General features: G+C 53.2%; 14 protein-coding genes and 1 non-coding gene across 15 annotated transcripts; 8 read left to right on the top strand and 7 right to left on the bottom strand.

Moving 5' to 3' along the window:
* Positions 1-39: 39 nt before the first annotated feature.
* Positions 40-985, top strand: SAICODRAFT_31303 (UDP-N-acetylglucosamine transferase subunit ALG14; the record flags this gene model as incomplete). Its single annotated transcript, XM_019167891.1, has 3 exons — positions 40-193; positions 250-410; positions 472-985. 3 exons carry the CDS (start codon positions 43-45, stop codon positions 853-855), a joined length of 696 nt encoding a protein of 231 aa, XP_019022449.1. The 3' UTR covers positions 856-985.
* Positions 934-2,613, bottom strand: SAICODRAFT_59972 (dicarboxylic amino acid permease; the record flags this gene model as incomplete). The annotated part of the gene is made up of 1 exon (XM_019169725.1): positions 934-2,613. One exon carries the CDS (start codon positions 2,611-2,613, stop codon positions 934-936), a length of 1,680 nt encoding a protein of 559 aa, XP_019022448.1.
* Positions 2,614-3,288: 675 nt separating this feature from the next.
* Positions 3,289-4,716, bottom strand: SAICODRAFT_31300 (uncharacterized protein). Its single transcript, XM_019167890.1, has one exon. It carries the CDS (start codon positions 4,635-4,637, stop codon positions 3,633-3,635), a length of 1,005 nt encoding a protein of 334 aa, XP_019022447.1. The 5' UTR covers positions 4,638-4,716; the 3' UTR covers positions 3,289-3,632.
* A 376-nt stretch (positions 4,717-5,092) lies between these two features.
* Positions 5,093-5,590, top strand: SAICODRAFT_31299 (uncharacterized protein). The gene has a single exon (XM_019167889.1). It carries the CDS (start codon positions 5,330-5,332, stop codon positions 5,582-5,584), a length of 255 nt encoding a protein of 84 aa, XP_019022446.1. The 5' UTR covers positions 5,093-5,329; the 3' UTR covers positions 5,585-5,590.
* A 159-nt stretch (positions 5,591-5,749) lies between these two features.
* On the bottom strand, positions 5,750-7,944 carry SAICODRAFT_154837 (uncharacterized protein). Its single transcript, XM_019165571.1, has one exon. The coding sequence runs from the start codon at positions 7,812-7,814 to the stop codon at positions 5,838-5,840; it is 1,977 nt and encodes a 658-aa protein (XP_019022445.1). The 5' UTR covers positions 7,815-7,944; the 3' UTR covers positions 5,750-5,837.
* SAICODRAFT_t125 lies at positions 7,767-7,854 on the top strand. The gene has a single exon. It is a non-coding gene; the product is annotated as a tRNA-Tyr (tRNA).
* A 130-nt stretch (positions 7,945-8,074) lies between the features above and the next one.
* SAICODRAFT_26766 (uncharacterized protein) lies at positions 8,075-10,239 on the top strand (the record flags this gene model as incomplete). Its single annotated transcript, XM_019166977.1, has 5 exons — positions 8,075-9,197; positions 9,408-9,465; positions 9,588-9,736; positions 9,768-9,770; positions 9,800-10,239. The coding sequence occupies 5 exons, from the start codon at positions 8,075-8,077 to the stop codon at positions 10,237-10,239; spliced, it is 1,773 nt and encodes a 590-aa protein (XP_019022444.1).
* A 257-nt stretch (positions 10,240-10,496) lies between these two features.
* SAICODRAFT_66950 (uncharacterized protein) lies at positions 10,497-13,020 on the top strand. Its single transcript, XM_019170277.1, has 2 exons — positions 10,497-10,914; positions 10,970-13,020. The coding sequence occupies exons 1-2, from the start codon at positions 10,865-10,867 to the stop codon at positions 12,903-12,905; spliced, it is 1,986 nt and encodes a 661-aa protein (XP_019022443.1). The 5' UTR covers positions 10,497-10,864; the 3' UTR covers positions 12,906-13,020.
* A 702-nt stretch (positions 13,021-13,722) lies between these two features.
* SAICODRAFT_95389 (uncharacterized protein) lies at positions 13,723-14,195 on the bottom strand. Its single transcript, XM_019171974.1, has 3 exons — positions 14,140-14,195; positions 13,902-14,030; positions 13,723-13,773 (listed from the first exon to the last, which is right to left on the bottom strand). Exons 1-3 carry the CDS (start codon positions 14,160-14,162, stop codon positions 13,731-13,733), a joined length of 195 nt encoding a protein of 64 aa, XP_019022442.1. The 5' UTR covers positions 14,163-14,195; the 3' UTR covers positions 13,723-13,730.
* Positions 14,196-14,350: 155 nt separating this feature from the next.
* SAICODRAFT_83195 (Brix-domain-containing protein) lies at positions 14,351-15,703 on the top strand (the record flags this gene model as incomplete). The annotated part of the gene is made up of 2 exons (XM_019171302.1): positions 14,351-14,478; positions 14,549-15,703. The coding sequence occupies 2 exons, from the start codon at positions 14,351-14,353 to the stop codon at positions 15,318-15,320; spliced, it is 900 nt and encodes a 299-aa protein (XP_019022441.1). The 3' UTR covers positions 15,321-15,703.
* On the bottom strand, positions 15,500-16,630 carry SAICODRAFT_8982 (uncharacterized protein; the record flags this gene model as incomplete). Its single annotated transcript, XM_019171658.1, has 3 exons — positions 15,500-15,998; positions 16,058-16,289; positions 16,357-16,630. The coding sequence occupies 3 exons, from the start codon at positions 16,628-16,630 to the stop codon at positions 15,500-15,502; spliced, it is 1,005 nt and encodes a 334-aa protein (XP_019022440.1).
* Positions 16,631-16,748: 118 nt separating this feature from the next.
* On the top strand, positions 16,749-17,704 carry SAICODRAFT_95383 (N-acetyltransferase). The gene is made up of 3 exons (XM_019171973.1): positions 16,749-16,831; positions 16,887-16,911; positions 16,963-17,704. The coding sequence occupies exons 1-3, from the start codon at positions 16,779-16,781 to the stop codon at positions 17,425-17,427; spliced, it is 543 nt and encodes a 180-aa protein (XP_019022439.1). The 5' UTR covers positions 16,749-16,778; the 3' UTR covers positions 17,428-17,704.
* SAICODRAFT_83188 (putative ATP synthase delta chain mitochondrial precursor) lies at positions 17,390-18,263 on the bottom strand (the record flags this gene model as incomplete). Its single annotated transcript, XM_019171301.1, has 3 exons — positions 17,390-17,969; positions 18,033-18,055; positions 18,144-18,263. The coding sequence occupies 3 exons, from the start codon at positions 18,261-18,263 to the stop codon at positions 17,627-17,629; spliced, it is 486 nt and encodes a 161-aa protein (XP_019022438.1). The 3' UTR covers positions 17,390-17,626.
* A 115-nt stretch (positions 18,264-18,378) lies between these two features.
* SAICODRAFT_20694 (uncharacterized protein) lies at positions 18,379-18,870 on the top strand. The gene is made up of 2 exons (XM_019166306.1): positions 18,379-18,728; positions 18,785-18,870. The coding sequence occupies exons 1-2, from the start codon at positions 18,435-18,437 to the stop codon at positions 18,809-18,811; spliced, it is 321 nt and encodes a 106-aa protein (XP_019022437.1). The 5' UTR covers positions 18,379-18,434; the 3' UTR covers positions 18,812-18,870.
* Positions 18,871-18,887: 17 nt separating this feature from the next.
* On the bottom strand, positions 18,888-20,172 carry SAICODRAFT_26761 (uncharacterized protein; the record flags this gene model as incomplete). The annotated part of the gene is made up of 4 exons (XM_019166976.1): positions 18,888-18,923; positions 18,968-19,040; positions 19,090-19,656; positions 19,730-20,172. 4 exons carry the CDS (start codon positions 20,170-20,172, stop codon positions 18,888-18,890), a joined length of 1,119 nt encoding a protein of 372 aa, XP_019022436.1.
* Between the last annotated feature and the right edge of the window lie 226 nt (positions 20,173-20,398).

Here is a 20,398-nt window from a genome sequence, read left to right as displayed (position 1 = left end):
GTCTCACTTGCCAGGCACCACACAACCACCCCCCCCCCAGACATGAGCACACTCACCATCCTCCTCTCCCTGACCTCCATCGTCTCTCTCCTCTTCATACGATTGCTCTATGTCCTACCTGGACGATGGCGTCCACGACCTGCGAAGAAGCCGGCGGGGTACAAGGCTCACCTAATGGTAATGTTGGGATCAGGTTCGTCATTGTGGGTTCGGTTGTGAGGGATTGAGCTCATCGTGGGTGCCGAGTAGGCGGACATACAGCTGAGATGATCATGATGCTGAGAAGTTTGGATATGGGATTATATCATATACGCACCTATGTCGTGAGTAGTGGAGACAGTCTGAGTGCCGCCAAAGCCAAAGCTTTCGAGGATTCCCTACCACAAACACACGAGAACGAGACACCCAGGGTATGCCGAACACCCCAGCATCTATCTTTTGTTTCATTCGCTAATTGGAGCGGCCAAAAAGTACCGCATCACCACCCTCCCCCGCGCCCGCCACGTCGGCCAATCCTTCCTCACAACCCCCCTCACCGCCCTCCTCTCCCTCCTCTCCGCCCTCCACGTCCTCCTCACCTCCTCACCCGACCTCATCCTCGCCAACGGCCCCGGAACATGCGTCACCCTCATCCTCGCAGCATATATCCCCCGCTTCATGGGCATGGGCCCGAGGATGGTGTATGTGGAGAGCTTTGCGCGTGTGAGGGGGTTGAGTTTGAGTGGGAGGTTGGTGAGGCCTGTCGTTGATCGGTTTTTGGTGCAGTGGGAGGGGTTGGTGGGGAGGTACCCTGGGGTTGAGTACAGAGGGGTTCTTGTTGCTGGGTCGACTTCGAATCGTGGGGATGCTTCATGATCAGACGGGTATATCACCCACCAAAGACTATTACAACTAGACCAAGGATATCACAGAAACACACGATTCTACACACCATTACATCACCGCACTCCACATCCTCCCCACAAACCCCTGCGGCCCCTTCGCCGCCTCCTCCGCCCGATCCATCTCCTCCAACTCATCAATCTCCTTAACCCCCGTCAACAAATCCATCTCCTCCAACCCCACCATCCGCGTCCTCCCCCAAACCTTCCAGAAAACCCAAAACCCAAAGAAAATGGGAACACCAATATACGCCGCCACGAAATCCTGTACCGCAAACCCACCGATAAACACGGAAAACCCGTTGAAGAAGATGATGATCGAGAGGGATACGAGGGCGATGTAGGCTGCGTAGGGCTGGAATGGGGTTTTGTAGGGGAGTGTGTCGCGACTGATGCCTTGTGCTTTGAGACCTTTTTGGAAACGGATGTAGGACCAGCAGATTACGCTCCATGTGAACAACCCGGCGACGGTGGAGAGGTTCGAGAGCCAATTGAATGCTGTGGAGGCACCGGAGGAGACATTGAGGTAGGCGAGGGGTCCGAGACAGAATGTGAGGAGGACGCAGTAGATTGGGAGACCCTTTCTCGTTACACGCGCGAATATCTTGGGAGCTTTTCCTTCGAGGGCGAGGGCGTAGAGGGTTCGGGAGGCGGTATAGAGATCTGAGTTACCGGCTGAGAACGCGGAGGTCAAAATGACTGCGTTGATAACGTGATCCAGGCCCTTTATCCCGGCATTCGTGATCGCAACGACGAATGGGGACGCAGCGGCCGATGTCGATTGTGTAATTGCGCTCAAGAGCCGGTCAGAGTTGTAAGGAACCGTGAGTCCAATGACGAGGATACCGCAAAAGTAAAACACGGCAAGACGGAAAAAAACGCGTTTAATGGCTTTCGGGACGTTACGGCGGGGGGCACGGGCTTCTCCCGCTGTCACGGCGACGATTTCGGTTCCGAGGTAGGAGAATGCTGCTTGGATGAATACGCTCCAGAATCCCAGGAAGCGAGCGGTGCTTTTATTCTCAATGCCGAGGTAGGTGTCGTTAAACGCTCCTGGATTTTTCCAGTATCGGAATCCTAGACGATCATGGTTTGGACCACCCCCTAGGTCGAGGACCACGCCGAGGATGATGAGACCGAGGATCGCGACGACTTTGATGATCGCACACCAGAATTCAGCTTCGCCGTATGCGCCTGCACCAAACAAATTGATAAGGAGAGCCGTAGCCAGCATAACCGTGATATAAATCGCCAAATGATCATCGTTCGGATCCCAATACTGTATCACAATCGACGCAGCCGTGATCTCCGCCGGCAGCGTAATCCCAAAACAGTACCAATAATTCCATCCCGTGGCGAATCCGACCGCGGGGTCGACGAATCGTGTAGCGTAGGAGGTGAAGCCGCCTGAGGTTGGGAGGTAGGTTACCATCTCGCCCAATGATAGCATGGTGAAATAGACAATGATGCCCATGAAGGTGTAACCGAGTAAGGCACCCACGGGTCCACCATGCGCCAATGCTTTTCCGGAACCGATGAAGAGGCCTGTACCGATCGTGCCGCCGATTGCGATCATTTGTACATGACGTGATTTGAGATGGCGTTGGGTTCCGGTGGGTTGGGATTGGGTGGGGTATTCACCACCAACACCGGAAGCGTGGGAGGGGATGTTGGTGAGGTCGGTTATTTCGATGTCACCTTGTTGGATTGGGCGTTTTTCCTTCTCTTGCATTTCGTAAAACTCGGGAGGTTGGGACATCTTGGCTACAGCTGTCAAGCTTTACCGTGAGATGATCCGTTGATGGCCATGGCCAACGGGTAGCCGCAGTACTTATAGGATGATCCGCCCCTCATTGCGATTGCGCAATGCGATTGAGAGAGAGGATCACGCGGGTTGGTCGGAAGTAAGACTTCCTCTCTTTCATGATAAGCTTGAGAGCGGCGATAAGGTGCTCTGGTTGCTCCCATGCTTAATTTGGAGTTTACAGTAGGTGCGCGGTCTGGCGGTGAAACTTGGCGAACGGCAGCCAAAACTGGCGAGTTGCGCATGCGGGGAACACAACGATAAGAGGAGATTATGACATGGCGATTGGTTCGAGTGTAGAAGTCATTCAAGTGTAACCTTGTCGATAAAGGTCAGCCAGAACGGCGATGGATCAGGCCACTCAGACCTCTGCCTCGGTACCGGTCTGGACCTCATGATCACAATTGGAACTGCAGGCTTATTCTTGGCACGCCCAAATTGCGACATGAGTTCCAATCTTCTCGCTTAACATACCCGATTCCCGACATCTCCCGAGTCAAACTCCCACCGTTTATGTGCCGCTTTGCTGCTGCAGATGTGTAACGTTACGCGCATCGATATTATGGCTGCCACAGAAGGAATTTGGAGCTTTGCAACTGGAGTGTGGAGCGCGAACTGTTTTACTTTGTCTACCTTCTGCTCTAAACGTACACCCCAATATGGCAATGACCTTTTTCCCATGTCGTCCTCGAATGCAGCTCTGGCTTCGTTTTCCTCCATGCAAATGTTCTTCAGTCCTCGCCCCAAACGTCATCTTTCTTCATCAAGCAATCAAGGCCAGCAATCCGGTTGCTGAATATTTGTTAGATATTTAGAATAGGTACCACAAATATCAGTAGTAGTCCATCCCGCTCGAACATTAGCTCATTGGTGAAGGGCATCACGATCGCCCCGTCCGAGCTATCGATCATGCATGACTCCTCCTCTCCTACCCACACGCTCAATGCTCATATATCAATCCCTCCAACACTCCTATACATTGCCATCCATTCTGCCCCCTCCCTCTTCCCCTCACCGTCTCCTAGAGGCTCCTCCTCGTGTCTCAAAATTTCAACCCGATCAATCCTCGCTCGACCAAATTCATGCGAGGACAATTCTTGTAGGAGAGGTCTTGCGTCGAAGGAGCCGGGGAAGGGTCGTCTGGGGATGGACAGTGGGTCTGTTGGTGAGTCGTTTGATGTTGCGTTGGGTTCCGTCGAGTCGCTTGGTCTCTTCTCTGGATTTGTCGTTGTAACTCCAACTTCATGAGACCGTACTTGCCCCGGGTCGGGCAGCGCTTGGGCTTGTTCTTGTTTTCGATTTGATACCAGCGGCTGCGGCCGCGGAATGGTGTTGCTGATATCCCATCGTGGTTTCCGAAATGGCAGGGGTGTAGACTGGTTTGGTGGACGTAACAGCGGTTGCACCGGCCCCGATCTGCGCTTGGTGTGGAGGAGTGTAAGGTGGAGTTTGTACCTTGGATTTGCACGTAGGAGGAATCCAGCTCTCATAAGCCTTGAGCGGATATGGGCGGTGACGGCGTTGAGGGTGACGAGGTGTTTGAAGTCTTCGGGAGTTGGGTAGACCGGTGTGGTGTACAAAGCTCTGGCGCGGTCAGGTTTGGCGGTTTGCTTGGTCTTGACGCCTTTGAAAAGGACTTCCAGTGGTTTGTATCCTTCGTCTTGTTCTATGGGTGATAATGGTGACGCAAAGGTAGCGTTTTTGAGGCCTTCGTCCTTGATCCATACGATCTCGTCCCGTATGCGCTCCAGTAGCCGCACGGCCTCCTCCACTTTTCCCGGTCCTTCTAAATTCATGATCCCCAACGTCAGATGCCACGTTGATACCGGCCGTATAATCGTTGGTGGTATAGCATATTTCTCCCATATTCGAGTTGGGACCGCAGGTCTCTCAATAAACCATAATCGCAGTGCGATCAGATCCCTACCAGCTGCTGGCAGTGGCCGTGGCATCAATGGTAGAGAGTCCCTAGGAAGGGGGGGAAAGGACGGGGATGCCGTGATTGATATTTCGTGTTGGTTTTGCGGTTGGTAGGTGCCTGTAACGTAGACATACGTGCACTGGGAAAAAACGAGATCGTCCGTATATGGGGAATGCAGGAGGTCGTTTCCGGCATCCGCTTCACAGAGAATCCAGTCTACGTTACATTCACACCAACCACCCATATACTTCAGAGACAACCAGAAATGATGTCTTAGCATACATCCTGATGGGAACTCACAAGTCGTCAAGTTCTACCCTGGGCGTTGCGGATCAGATGACCTTGTGAGTACCGGGCACGCGCTCTCACTCGCTCCGTTCGTGGTTAACCGACTTCCACAACAAGAAACCGATATTGTGATCAGTATGAACATTGATTTCATTGACATGGATGATATGCTCTCTGTCGCATGCCTGGGTACACCATCAGGGACTGGTATGGACATGGGCCTCACGTCTGCATTCACCCCAAGCGGCAGTATTGGCGGCGGAACGAGGATTGAGAAAGCGAGGGGGGAGTTGAAAGCTATTCTGAGCAGTTTCGCAATTCAGAACTGGGGCCTCTTTGGTAGGCAATAGATGCATCCGGGTGGATTCTCTCTCCACCCTACCAGACCCGTCAAAGTGCAAATGTCCGCCGCAATCTCTGCTCTAGCAGCAAAAGATGGCCTCGATATCAAGCGCGGCATCGTCGCAGATGAGAAAGATGCGAAGGGAAGAAGATTGGGCCAAAGATGGCAGAGATGCCTTCAAGGGCGCAGAAAAGGAGGATGAGAGGTTGGGCAGGAGTGGGAGTGGGTTGGGCTCATTGAGCCAGAAGGATATGAATGAGATGATTAGGTTGCATACGAAGGGGAGCGGCACAGTCGAAGTACTGGATCTGACGGAGGGTGAAGCGGGAGAGGAGAGCTTTGCGTAGAATGCAATAATCAAAATCACGTATAGCTAGCTATAGCTAAACGTATCACCACCACTACCATAGCAATATTGTATCATCTATCCATATCATATACCTTATCTTACCCCGTGCCCCCTCTCACCGCCGTGCCCCCTCTCACCGCCGTACCCCCCCCCCCCACCCATAACTCCCTGTCACATTTTCCTTTCTCCACCTCTCACAAGCACCGCCCAACTCCATTTCGCTCCACTCAATAATACTCGCCTCGCCTCGCCTACATATCAAAATCCCTCCCACTCCACTCAATAATACTCGCATCCTCAACCCTCGGGGGCGGCGGCGTAACCCCCCCACTCGCCCCCAACGCCATCGGAAACATCCGTCCCTGTCCATACGTATAACTCTGGTTCCTCGGCAAATACCCACTTCCCTGACGATGTAGTGCAGCAGCCTGTGAGCGGCCGGCGGCACGGATGGGGCGTGAACCGCTAGGGCCGGAGAGTGAGGCGGAGAGTGAGCCGATTCCGTAGTGTTGGGCGAATGAGGAAGGGGATTGGGCGAGGGGGTTGTGGGCTGGGTCGATGCGGGAGGTGAAGGAGGAGGAGAGGGGGGCTTCGACGACCATGCCCATTCCTGCGAAACCACCCGTCTCGACGGGACTTTGGAGCGCGGGTGTCCCATTCGCGCTATCGCCCCATATACCAGGCGAGTGTGAACACCCTTCATACATCCACCCTCCCAGGCCCTCCATATCGTACACCGGGAGTTTGAGCGTATGCCTCAGTTCCTTTGTCCAAGCACTCATCTCCAACGATTCCAAGATGAGAGCACCGATTTCTCCACCTGCGTTACGTGCAAGCGCTCGCATCCTCCGTGCAGCCTCGCGTGCGTGGAGGATATTGTCAGAAGGCTGGATATGCTCGATGAAAATCTGGTTCTGGGTGACCATTGACAAACTCCCCAAGGTACTCAACGAACTCGGGGTCAGGGTTGGTGTACTCGTGATGATACCCACGATTCGGCGTCGTGGGGGGAGAAGGGTCGTTAACCACGTCAGTTGCGAGAGGGAGCCCAGGAGGGAGCATGGGACGTCGTCGTCGCCGTCGAGGTTAGCGAGGAGGTCGTCGTTTAGGTGTGCCAGTGCCGCGGAGGACGTAATAATCGCACATGCGGAGCGGGAGAGGAGTGTCGTACAGGCCGATATTAACGCTTGGAGGATCTCCTCTTTGGGTGTCGTGTGTAACTCAGAAGGTGGGATGTCGAGTTGGTGGGTTGTTGTCGGGAAGGAAAGGGATCGGAGGATTCGGGTTTGTGCGACGGAGGGAGGTGTGAGGAGGATGATTCCGACGGGGGCGCGGGATTCGGCGTGGGAGAGGCCGAGGGAGAGGCCGGCCATGCTTTGTTCGCTCACGCCGGGGAAAGAGAGGGTGTTGAGGGATAAAGACGCCAAACTCCCTGATCTCGTTCTCGAAGGCGTAAATGTAGGCGGTGGACCAGATCCGACGATAAATGTAGATGGATCCTCGCCAAAGGAGCCAACGAGGTCCGTTACCTCGTCGTCGTCCTCGAAGGAGTCGACTTCCCACTCGATCTCGACAGGGGTTGCGGATCCGGCTTCGGCGGAACTTTGGGCGGTGAACTGGTACATGTTTGAGGCGGGGAGGTTGACTACTCGACCACCACCGGGAGTAGAGGAGTGCGAGTTTGTGGCGGAAGGAGGACGAGGTCGCGGTGAGTGACGTTGTTGGTGGATATCGAGTAGTTCGCGGTATTCTTGTGCGTTAACCGGATCAACGGCTTCGGAGCCGGGCGATACGTTGTCTGGTTCGACTCCGACTGTCGCGAGTGGTCTTCGCATACTTGAGCTGCCTGACTGATCCGCAGCGGCCATGTCGTTCTCGTCTGGTTCGCCGTGGAAGTAGAACATGCCTCGGCTTTTAGGACGTTCCGGGACTTGCTTGTCGGGAACCCTTGTCATTTGATTTGATCCGTCGATATTGGTCGTTATCGTGATAAGGTCGTCGTATAACTTAGAATGTCCGAAGGTTCTTCGAGAGTATCGAGTTCTGTTACGCGGACCGTGAGCGCTGCTGATCTGAAAGGGCGCAGCAGGCGGCGACGTCGGGGGAGTCTTCTTATCTCGACGACTTATCCGACTGTTTTGACTGCCTTGGAACACTTTTGCAATCCCGGCTACACAAACCCCTCGATGGTGTAGTTGGTTCATCACGTCGCTCTGTAATGGTAACATCGTCAAGCGAAGGTCACCGGCTCGACTCCGGTTCGAGGGATTCGTTTTTGGCTTTTTCGCTCATCACTTGTTGATCACTCAAGAAGAACGAAGCCTCGTTTTAATCAGATCTGGTTCATCTCTAACCCGTTCATCTCTTCTCTTTCGTTCTCTCGCGTCCATTTCGTCATAACCGATCCTCGACATATTTCGGCACATCTCACCTTGCAACCGCCGAACCCACAAAACAGAGCCTCCCGGAGCCGTCCTTCCCTATCTCGATGACCGAAGCCCATCCATCACCATGGCCAACACTCCCGCCTGAACTCTTAAAACTCTGCATCGCAGATCTCCCTGCCCGCGACCTAACCTCTGTCGCCCTCGTCTGCCGCTCCTGGACCCCACACGCCCAATCCCTCCTCTACCGCTACCCCTACCTCCGCAGCCAACGCCACGCCCGTCACTTCGGGTGGTCGTTATCGGAGAATGAGGATCTGAGGGAGTATGTATGGGAATGGGATGCGCATCTCCTTGTAGGGGCGGATGTGGGGCAGATTGTTCAGGTCTTGCCTACGTTGAGGAATCTGAGGAGATTCGTGGCTCCGCAGGGGAGTTTGACCACCCCGTTTGTCAATGCGTTGGGTGCGTGTGAAAACCTCCAACATCTCGACCTTGAATGGATCATCGAACGTTACGACCTCGGGCGAGTAATCAACTCCATCGCCAAACTTCAGCGACTACACACTTTCGAATTCTCCCGCTGTGCACAAATGGACCGCATGCCCGTCAAATCCTGGCCACCAAACCTTCAATCCCTCCACCTCCGCGGCGGGGTCCCCGACGCGTTCATCTACACCGCACCATGGCCAGCCACCACAATCCGCACAATCCGCATCTCCCACCTCCCCAACACCCGCCCCGAAGCTGTCCTCCACTTCCTCTCCACCTTCGGCCCGATCGTGGAGGAGTTACGGATCGATTATCCCCTTTACAGACTCAAACCATCGAGCTTGGATACGGTGTTTGAGTTGATTGGGGATGGGATTAGGGAGGTGGGTGTTAGTGCTGATTATGTCAGTGATGCGGCGTTTAGGGGGTTAGTGGAGCTCAGTGGACGAGCGAAGGGGTTGAGGGAGGTTAGGATTACGTGGTCGGGGGTCACTCGTCGAGACATGGTTTCTGCACGGGATTTGCTACGCGTACTCGGTGTATCGGTCGCCGCCCTCCCCACCCTTTTCTTCCCTAGTGGTGAACCGATGTCCGAGCCATCCACCGAATCATGGCATGAGTCGATCAAGCACGTTCTTGGTGGTGGTGCCAAGTTCAAGTTATGTCTGGATCAGAGACTGGCGAGGAGGTTGGAGGCGGATGATGCGGTTGCGTGGGGTGTGCTCGTTAAGGAAAGTAGGTTGAGTGTTGATGAGGGGAGTAGTTTTGGGGCTGATGCGGTTGATGCGCTGGTTCGGCGGATACAGGGAATGCCGTTTGGGTTGGGAAGATAGTGCAGGATTCACGGAGCACTGCGTAAGAAGTGCAAGAGTGGATATTGTAAGCCTAGGATGATGCAGCAAGAACGAGTAACATAGGATTGGCATAGCTTTACTATCTGCATAGAACGGGATATGGACAGGATAATCTGCTTTCATTCAGGGTATGAAGATTCCCACGCGCGGTACGTACGCAACACCCGGCGTGTCTTGGACACCCGTCACATCAGTGGGCCGCGTGAGCAGCTCGTGATCGTCAGAGTCTCTGCAAAACCCCCGAAGGCCGTCTGACATATAAATTGGGCAGAATTAGACAGTCATGGGACGCATGCTTCTCGCACGGTCCGAGTCATGCTTATGTCCACGCGTTTCGAGAAGACGTTTATATCAAGGCTCAAAGGATAACCCGTGAAGTTATTGATTGTACTCAGCGATTTCATCGTTCGAAGTACGTAGGTAGCCAACAAATGCTCTGTACCGTGGCCAGTGAGTACGTGCTGACTGCTTGACATCCTACAGGTCTGGACATGGATTTCCCGTATCGCTCAAGGATTGATTTGGGGCATTTGACTCCCTATCGACTATTCAAACTGTTCCTCCTCTGGACAAACCGATTGCTCCATGGGTTCTTCGACATCCTCTTCCAACTGCCCAAATCCGCGGTGGTAGTCCCGTTGGATTTCCTGTGCATCATCCTCAACCTTATCACAGCTTCATCCCTGCTTCTCACAACAATGCTCCGTGAATTACTCGCGCTTCCTTTCCAGGTCATCTACTCCATTCTTGATGGACTCGCGTTCTTGGGATTCTTTGGGACGGTTGTGGTGGTGGGGGTTGTGGGATTTGTGGGGAGGGTGCTGGCTCATGTGGTGTGGTTGGATTGGTTGGTTATGGAGGCGGAGGAGGAAGAGGTAAGGGCGTTGATGGAGATTAGGAGTCACTGGGGTGAGGAGGGGTGAACGGATACTTACGTGGGCCTGCTGCCGGGTACGTTCCCACCCCCACCAGACCATCTAAAAGGCCGGGAAAGTTGCCAAACGTAAGCAAATAATGGATATCATTCACTAATGAACAGAATAAAATATCTCGAATGACCATTCCCGACTTTCCCACATAAGCGTCATGTGTCTGCGCGATACCGGTACAGTAAAGCGGAGCACCAGCCACTCATACAACCACAGCTGGGCTGTTCCACCCACTCATCAACAACTCGTCACAACACCACCACAACCAATATAACCATCTACCAATAACAACAGCATTCAAACCGACATTACGAGTCACTTTGCACCTTCCTTGTTCATCAGGATCACCAACGCACGCTCTGGACGCTATTCAGTCGCTGATCGGCTTCTAAGCGACACCCCTATCGCACACGCATACACACTTCTTACTGGAACAGCATTCAGCTGCAAACCACCACTTTTTCTTCTTCGTTCCCGTTATAATAAGCTACGCTCGCATCTGACAAGAACTTGGTGAACTGATCAACAAAGGACACACGCTGCGCGGCAGCTTCCCGACGACCCGCGCAGGGCCAAACATTACATTCTCATTTTACAAACCGATTCAGAAACCATATTAATGACCTCACCATCATCCTCACACCGTTCCGTCCAGCCCGTATCTCTCAGGTTCTTGCCTTGTCTATAAACCTTTATCTTGGGATTACTAACTTGGGAAGAACAGACCCTCCCGCTCCTCTCCACCCTCTCCAGCAACTCAACTCGCCTCCCACCTCCTCTTCGCCGCATCCCTAGCAGCGACAGCAGCCAAAAACACCGCATCAGTCGCGAAATCGACGTACGACGTCACCCAACAATACCGAGCTGGCGAAGTCAATGCTCGAGCACTACTAACGAACGCGAAGAAGGAGAAGGCGACACAAGAAGGTGACAGAGCGGACGTCGAGTTTGGTGGGAGGAGGGTGTGGTGTACCTGGCGGGATGGACGGGTTAGTGCGTGGGAATGGGATGGGCTTGAGGCAGGGCAGATGAGGGAGGTTATGGGGATGGAGTTGGCGAAGGGTGCCGGGACGAGATTGGCGAGGGTTGTGCCGATGGATCCGCCGCTTACTCTGCTGGTGGGTCCTGCGGGTGTCAGCTTCAAGCTGTTCGGGAGATCGAAGCCAACGGTGTTGCCTTTGCCGGATCACATCAACGCGACCGACATCATCGATATCCAGACTTCACGTTCCTACATCGCTTTGTTGACACATTCCCACGCTTATATTCTTGCCAGCTCGGAACCCACTACTGTCCTTCGTACATTCTCGATCGCTCAGAACGCGCTCTCACGCCCCATCTTCTCTCTTCGAGGCAGGTGGGCAGTCTTTGCACACTCGAGTCCGATCAACGGATTCGCACCACAGCCTGTCTCGTCCGCGAGGCCAACTACCCCCGAGAGTCTGGTTGGTATGCTTTCAAGGGCCACGGCATTGATTCCCACGTCAGAGCCTACCGCACCACGGTATTTCTCAATCTACGACCTCGTGAGCGGAAAGCACATGGCGACCTATTCCGTCCCGGCACCAAACGGGATCGCACATGTATCACTCTCTCCGAGTGGGACAAGACTCCTTGTCGTTCCGCCGGGGGCACGGACAGTTGATGTACTCGAACTCCTCGATCCACGTTCTGCTGTACGCATTTCGCGGTTGACGAGGGGGTTGAGAGCGGCGGAGGTAGAGGGTGTTGTGTGGAGTTTGAACGGTGGACGGGTTGGTGTTAGGATCGTTGGTGTAGGGAATGTGAGTGTTTTTGATGTGGAGGGTGGCGGGGACGTCAAGGTTTCGGCGCGGGTGTGTGCGTTGCCGGGGAGTCGTGGGGTGCTAACTGTTTCCGAAGAAGGCGGTGGGCTGGTCCTGAAGTTGGGTAAGGTCGTGGTCAAGGATGGACAGGAACGGTCGGTGGTGGGTATGAGTGAGTGGAAGTTACCACCAGCGACGTCCTGCGCAGCACCCCTTCAGGAAGAGAAGACTGTTCCGCCGCAGAAGGGGTTGAGTCTCATTCTAGCACATGCAGAGATCGATACCTCCCGTGGCTGGAAATCAATCTGGACAGACCCCTCAACATCCCTCTACCGTCTCCCCTCTGCAAACCCATGGCCCTCCCTCTTCGGCCTCCCCGAATCCCGCGGCGAACTGATCGACCTCGGCCTCGCACGCGGCCAAGTCGAGTTCACGTCCCCTACCGAAGAAGAACTCGGACTCGAGAAAGCGCTGGCGGAGGATATGGCGATGAGTAAGTTCATCCCTGGACATCCGGCGCCATTACCGAGGTTGGGAACGTCGCCGGGGAAGAGGGTCGTTAAGGTTGGTCAGGCGGGGGCGAAGATGTTGTGGAAGGGAATGGAGGGGATGAATATTAATATTTCGCCGAGGAGGGTGAGCGGGGGTGTGGGAGATGAGGGGAGTGGGACGAGTGTGAGTTTTGAGGATGAGGGAGAGGTCGAGGTCATTGAGCGAGCTGCTCTCGGCGAGGCTGAGCAAGAGGAATTGGAGGGTTGTTCGAGGGAGGGTGTCAAGCATGCTGTGTACGATAGTAGTGGTCGTGAGAGTCCCATGCCACATTTTGGAGACCCGGATGATGATGGGATGGAGAGTGTATTTATCGGGGATCGTTGAGCGTGTGATATTGTTGGACAAGGCAGATGTGTGAGATTGTAAGCTGTCTTTTCTTGGATTCGTATACATGGATGGCTATGGGTGTTTTGAGGTTCCTTTTAGGGTTTTTTGGGGGTTTTCAAGCAGGACTTGTTGGTATTGATATTGGTAATACATACATGAACTTCACACGGTGCTCAAGGATCGTGACATAGACAACAGATAGATCATAGGCAAAACAGTATATTCAGATACCCAACATCTACGATATATGCATCGGAGTTTACAGGTTTACGACAAGAATCAGAAAAAGAAATGTACGTCACCCACCACGAACCCCCTTCCCATGAAAAGAGAAGGAAGCAGCGCAGACCTCCACAGCCGAAGTATCAAAACGAAAGGGAGGCCATGCGGTGGTATTGACAAGAAGGGGATTGGTCTTGCGCAATTTCCTTGAGCACGACGGAAGGAGAGCATACTTCCGGTGCTCTACACAAATGTGCGCCTGCGGAGCAGGATTTGAGGGCGATGGAGGGATGGGTGGAAGGCCGACTGGGCTAGGAACCGGACTGGACTGATCTCGGCGGGCGAGGTGGGGGTTGTCGACGGCCGAGAAGGAGAACAATGCCAACTGTACCGAACAGCAACATCCAATCGCTCATCATGTCGCAGGCCGAACAAAAAACATTTTCAACGCTGCACTGCACTGAACTGAACCAAAAACGCATTTTGCTTGACCCAAGGTTTTGCTATTGATCGTTGCACAATTCAATCCCAAGAACTCCGAAAAAATCCCAAGAAAGCAAAGTCAAAGAAGTTCCTATCACATCGATGGAATCAAGAAATTTAGGCGGAAGCCTTCTGGTCCTTGACAGCCTTCATGACCTTCCTGTACAAATGCAGTGGTCAGTATTCATCCAATCGCAAATCACGATCAATGGTCGATTGATTCGTTCCCTCGCACTTCGCTCTTTGCAAGGCTCAGAGCGCAGTGCTAGGAGGTGGAGTGTAACGTACTGGGTACCGAGAGCGGCGTAACGCTGGTTACGCTTGAACTTGGGGTCAACGCCCTTCTGGGAAGGGTACTTGTTGGTCTTCGGCTTCTTGATGCCGTTCCTGTGGGCCTTGGAGTTCTGGTTGTGGTTCCTACAATCCCGTCAGCATCCGAACTTTATCCTCACCGCCCGGCCACCGTTCCACCGCGGAATTGAAGCAGAACAAGAGCACGGCGACAAAGAAACAGAGACCAACGTACGTGTGGTTCTTCGACTTGGCCATTTTGACGGAAGTTCTTGATGGGACGGAAACGACAACGGACGCTGCAGCTGTGCTCGATCTGCCCAAGGCGGTGTGCACGGTGGTAAATTTGCTGTAGAGCGCGTAAACCCTAAGGCACCTGCGCCGTCGCAACTCCAGCACGGCCAACGATAAGTGATAAGGGAGCGACGAACGAAGAACTCTTCCAAATGGCGACCGTCTACAAGCTTCAGTCCGGAGAGAAGTCCAAGGCGTCTGTTGAGGAGCATGGCAAGCCCCAGTCGCGCAGGATCAAGAACAAGGTCTTGGTTCTGTCATCGAGGGGTGTTACATACCGGTACGTGCCACCTGTCATCGGCCGGCGTGCAACGATCCGTCGTTCCAATTGCTAATGTTCTTGTTCTTAGTCAGCGTCACTTGATGGCCGACCTTGAGGCTATGCTTCCTCACTCCAAGAAGGACGCCAAGCTCGACACGAAATCAAAGCTCTACCACTTGAACGAAGTCGCCGAACTCTACTCCTGCAACAACATCCTCTTCTTCGAAGCACGAAAGCGTCAAGATCTCTACGTCTGGCTCGCCCGAGCACCAAACGGTCCCTCCGTCAAGCTCCACCTCCAAAACTTGCACACCATGGACGAGCTGAACATGACCGGAAACGCACTCAAGGGATCCCGACCAATTCTGAGTTTCGACAAGAGTTTTGATGAGCAGCCGTACACGCGATTGTTGAAGGAGATGTTGCAGGCAACGTTCGGTGTACCCAAGGGCGCGAGGAGGTCGAAGCCCTTCACGGATCATGTTCTTACCTTTACGCTGGCGGATGGCAAGATCTGGTTCCGTAACTTCCAGATCGTCGAGAAAGAATCAGAAGATCCCAAGGCGAAGCGAAGGGGTGGTGACACCAGTGAGCTTTCCTTGTTGGAGATTGGTCCCCGTTTTGTCATGACTGTTATTTGCGTTTTGGAGGGTTCGTTTGGTGGTCCGGTCATTTATGAGAACAAGGAGTTTGTGTCCCCCAACCAGGTCAGAGCGAGCTTGAAGGCGCAGAAGGCGAGCAAGTACAGGAACAGGGCGGAGAGCAAGGCGAAGACTCAGGTTAAGAAGAGGGTGAACCACTTGCCTGCGGATGAGATGGCTGACGAGATGGTCTTCGCGGACTTGAGTGATTCGGAGTAAAACGAAGAGAGTCATTGAAAGCATTGTTTTGGTTATATTTGTCGTCGATGTTGACGAGGGGTTTATGGGTATCTTGTAGCGAAAAGCAAATCGAAACGCCTGTGACCCCGATGCGAATGTCCTGACCCAGCTACCTCTCCTCCTCTCTCTTCCTTGCTCTTGATCTAGATGCAAATAAATTACCATGCTTCGATCCGCTTCTCCATCCCCCTCAATGCCTCTTCGAATCCTCCAATGACATTACTCAACTCCTTCCCAACCACCCCACCCGTCTTCCACCGATTCCTCTCACTCGAGATCCACTCTCTCGACCGTTCCACTCCCGCCAACTCCAACTGCCACTCCTCCACCAACCCCCTAACAACCTTCAACTTCCTCCCCGCCAATGCCTCAGTTTGTTTGATTTCCTGGATAGAGTCGGAGAGGGAGGAGAGGGTGTACGTGAGGGAGGTTGTTAGGGTGTGGAGGGCGTCGAGGGAGGCGAGGGATGGTGGTGGGATGAGGGATTGGAGGGTGTCGAGGAGAGACTGTAGGGATGGGGGTGGTGGTGGTGAGTCGTCCTCCGCGATATCTGGTAGTGGTGGTGATGGCGTCAAGGGAAGAGCGAGTTTCAGGTCGCCTAGTTGTCGGCTTTTGTGTGTTAAACTTGACGTCAATGCCGCATGTACCGTGATCAATCTGTACGTGAATCATCAGTACTGCAGCTAGTTGCTTTTCCCTGAAATGAATCATCATACCTCGATGCACCATTCTCCACAGCCGATTGATCTCCTAACCGTGCTTGTAGTCCTACTATCAGACTTTGTATCGCATCCTCTTGTACCGTGATCGTTTCTCCCAGCTCATCGTATGTCCCCTCATGCTGTGTCGGCGCAAAGGTCTCCTCAATCACAGCCTGCAACTCCGCAATCCTTGCATCGAGACTCTGTAGCGGGAGAGCAGGGTCATCGCTATCGTCAGCTGGGTCACCTACTCGCATACATTAGCTATAGTTCCACTGGTAATTGTGGTTGAGGTGAGGGTAAGGGGAGCGCACCATATCCATCACCTTCATAAGACTCCCTCATCTCTTGCTCCCCAGCGCTACCGCCGAGGCCACTATCGACCTCCATAGCTTTCGCCAATTCATCGCCGAGACTCATTCCGCCGCCTAAGCCTCCCATTCCCATCTCCATCCCCAAACTCATCCCTTGCGGGGAATCTGATCGATAGTATCGTTCGTCGTAAGTATACCCAGCCTCCTCATCCGAGTATCGAGACTCCCCGCCATCATCGTCGTAAATGAGTGAAGAATCTAAATGATAGTCCATCCCTTCCTCTCCCTAACCGAGTGAATGCAAAGAGAGCGTAAAAGGAGGTCGTCGTCGTTTGTTTTGGCAGCTCTGTATACGGCACTGCACGCCCCTGCTTTTTGGCTGCTGACCGAGAAATCCATCGACGCTCAGCACCCCGTGAGAAATGTCTGAACTACGGAGATTCAGAGCGACGGATCTGTTTGAGTTCAATAACGTGTATGTCGAATGCCCCGCCGTTGGAGAGGAAGCTGATCTGATCGTGCGTGTATAGGAACCTTGATGTTCTGACTGAGACCGTACGTCGATTCCAAGTTACACTCAAGGCAACGGACTGATTGAATCGACAGTACAACATATCCTTTTATCTTTCCTACCTAGCAACATGGCCCGACCTCTTCACAACAACCCTCTCCCCAACAACCCAACAACCAATCGCCTACATCATGGGTAAATCCGAAGGCACCGGCACCCTCTGGCACACCCACGTAACAGCCCTCACAGTCTCACCCTCTCACCGCCGTCTCGGCCTCGCCCGGATCCTGATGAACATGCTCGAACGAACAGGTGAAGAAAGTTATGACGCATTTTTCGTGGATTTGTTTGTTAGGTGCGGGAATGAGGTTGCGATTGGGATGTATGAAGGGTTTGATTATAGCGTGTTTAGGAGGGTTGTTGGGTATTATTCGGGGGGGAAGGGGGAGGAGGAGGATGCGTTTGACATGAGACGGCCGTTGAGGAGGGATAAGGAGAGGAAGAGCATTAGGGAGAATGGGAGGGACGTACGCGTACAGCCGCAGGATGTGTGGTTCTAGTTCCATAAAATGGCGCAAATATACCCGGGGATATTGCAGGTGGGGGCAGGACGCGAAGTCAATGTTCAATCATTCTATTCGTGACAACGATAGAGCCTATGGTATTAGAGTACAATATCATCCCCTCACAACGTTATTTTGTCGCTTATTTAACGTAAGTCTGTTTCAAAAAGTTAGCACTTTTCCACACATCTTTGAATCAACCTGAACCCACCTGCAACGCCTCCAAAACCTCAACCTCAATCTTCGCCTCAGCAACATCCGCCTCACTTCCATTTCCACCAGCGACCCTCTGCGCCTCCGCCAACGCATTCCTAATAGCCTCAGCTGAGAAGTCGGTAATAGGGTGTGCCTCAACAGCGTTGATGCTCAACTGAGAGCCGGGCTGGACGACGGCGAAACCACCGGAGACGAAGAACTGCTTGGCGGAACCGCCCTCCTCGATGACCTCAACGAGACCGGCTTTGAGTTGTTGGACGGAGGGGACGTGGGAGGCGAGGATACCCATGTCTCCGGCGGTGGCGGGGATGTTGACCTGGACGCTGTAGACATATGATCCCGTTAGTTACACACTCCGCAATCAATCCTTTCTCCAGAGCACGTACACATCGGAAGCCTTGTAGACAGCCTGTAACACAAATAAATCAGCCAATTGCTCATGGCGGATCCCGGGCTCGTTCGCGACGGATCACCGGGATCAATGATGGTCGACATACCTGGTGAGGAAGCGACAAAGTCAAACGGATGCGGTCAGCGGGGACAGCCTCAGCATATCCACGACGGAGAGCGGGAGCCGCAGAACGAGCAGCCAAACGGACAGTACGGAGAGCGAACATGGTTGTAATTTGTGAATTGATTGAGCACTGATGTTGGCGGTGATGCATGCTCGAATTTCAGCCCGGGGTGTGGCTGGAGTGGGCCCCCTGATCCGTACCGGTACATCACCTCCAAAGCAAGCATTTATCCCGGGAAAGCATTTACCCCAGCCAGAAAAGATACAATCAGCAATGTCATTGCCACAAGCATTTACAGCCGCGAACCGCTCTCGCGTCGCATCCCTTTACCGCCGCTCCCTCAAACTCTCCCTGGACTGGGTTGTGGACCATGGCCATTGGCGTCGTTACGCAATGCTCATTCGGGAGGATTTCGAGGCGAATAAGAACGTCACGGATCCGCGTAGACTGGCGCTTATCCTCGAGGAGGTTGAGGCGAAGTTGAAGGAGTACAGGCATCCGGATCCCTATATTCCTCCTACTGCACCAAATGGAACGAAGTGGGAGAGAAACATGCCGCCGCTTTATGTATGTCTTGTATATGCGTTGTTGTTAATGATGAATGCTAATATGCATGCGTATAGGGTGAGCAGGGACCCGTCAAACATTGAGGTTATAGGACTCCCTCGTCAGCAGTAAATCGACATCTCGATGTGCGGTGAAATTAGAGGAGAAATCAGGGTTCAACTACGTCAATTGGGCGATGATAGGGCAGCCTTTGTACTATATGGAAGTATAAGGACGAACTTCTAAAGCAATATTCATACCATTACATCATTTCCGAAATGTCCCCATTGCAACTGCGATTGATATTGTTGATGTGCTTCAGCATAAGGAGCGCTAGGGAAATATGCCTACTTAATTATACAGCCCATCACTCGGGTCGAACCTGTCTTCATCCTTGACAACAGCATACCCCGTGACCTCAGCGAGAAAAACGACATCATCGTCAGACGCGTTGTTGCGTCCTTCTTCCGTGGCCGTAGCAGGCGACACTCGTTCCTCCGTTGTCCCATTTGCATCAGCTCCCGAGCTTGCTGAGCCCTTGGCACGACACAATTTCTCGTAGAGGTCCTGTTTGTACTGCACGAACTCGAGCTTCCTCCAACGCAACCGATACGTTCCGTCAAGCAGCTTGTCCCGAGCCTCTGCCGCTGTTTCACTTGTCGGCATAATGAGATTCCCCGTCCTGAGTGGGTCATGGTGAAACATGAGCTTATTCCGGTAGTGCAAGATGTTATCAATCCACATATCCTGCTCCGCCTGCGCAAGATCTCGAAAGATAGACGTCTCACCCCCATGCTTGAACCGGTATTGTCCGCAATATTCGTATGTCGTAGCCCTTCGCTTACAAAATAGAGGCATGACCTTTTCAAAAAATGACGGGTCCGCGAAGCCATTTAACATGGTGCCGTCCTCGCCGGCTCTCGCCGACCTATTTGGATTCCAACGCGATCTAAGAATGAGATAACGCGAGATATCATGTTCGAGTTTGTCCATCTTGGCGGGACTGACGGGACAGAACGCACCTTTTTGGAGATCCACCGATGGCTTTCGTTGAGATGACATCACGGCTGAACAACTCGATGCCATTGATCGATGATGCAGGAGTTCCTTCGAGAGATTCTTCGCTAGTTCTTTCGGGACTTTCCAGTACAGAGCTGCCGGCTGTCATAGGCCGTGCGTCATTCGTCGCCGTGTCGCTAAGATCAGTCTCGTCACTATCTGCGTTCGCCGGCCTTTCAGGAGTTCCTTCGTCACTTCCCGGGGGAGGTGTGTCTCCGTATATGCCACATAGTGCATGGTATACGTCCATTCTGTAGCCGACACACTTCAGCTCTCGCCATCTTAGACGATATGTACCGTTCAAGAACCGCTCATGCAGTTGCGCTCTTGATAGGCCCTTGGGGAACCGGGACTTTGTTGCCCGACTTGTGACATTCATAGAACACGGGTCTTGCGCTGCGGCCATAGCCTCTTAAACGGAACATATCCACGCAACGCTCTTGTGCAAAACACGACTGTGCTTTATACCATGTAGGGCCAAGGTATCCCTTGTACGTCATGATGTACTCTCCACAGTAAAAGGTCCTTATTGGCATGATGTGCACAGGATAGTGACAGAGGCTCATCATGGAACGGTTGCCGGTTGAACAGATCGACCACAATGCCGTGGTCACCAGCCGTCTTGGGTATTT

This window comes from Saitoella complicata (assembly GCF_001661265.1).
Source record: "Saitoella complicata NRRL Y-17804 unplaced genomic scaffold SAICOscaffold_20, whole genome shotgun sequence".
In the NCBI taxonomy this organism is placed as follows: Eukaryota; Fungi; Ascomycota; class Saitoellomycetes; order Saitoellales; family Saitoellaceae; genus Saitoella; species Saitoella complicata.
The sequence above is the reverse complement of the archived record's forward strand: the minus strand, read 5'-3'. Positions and strand labels throughout refer to the sequence as shown.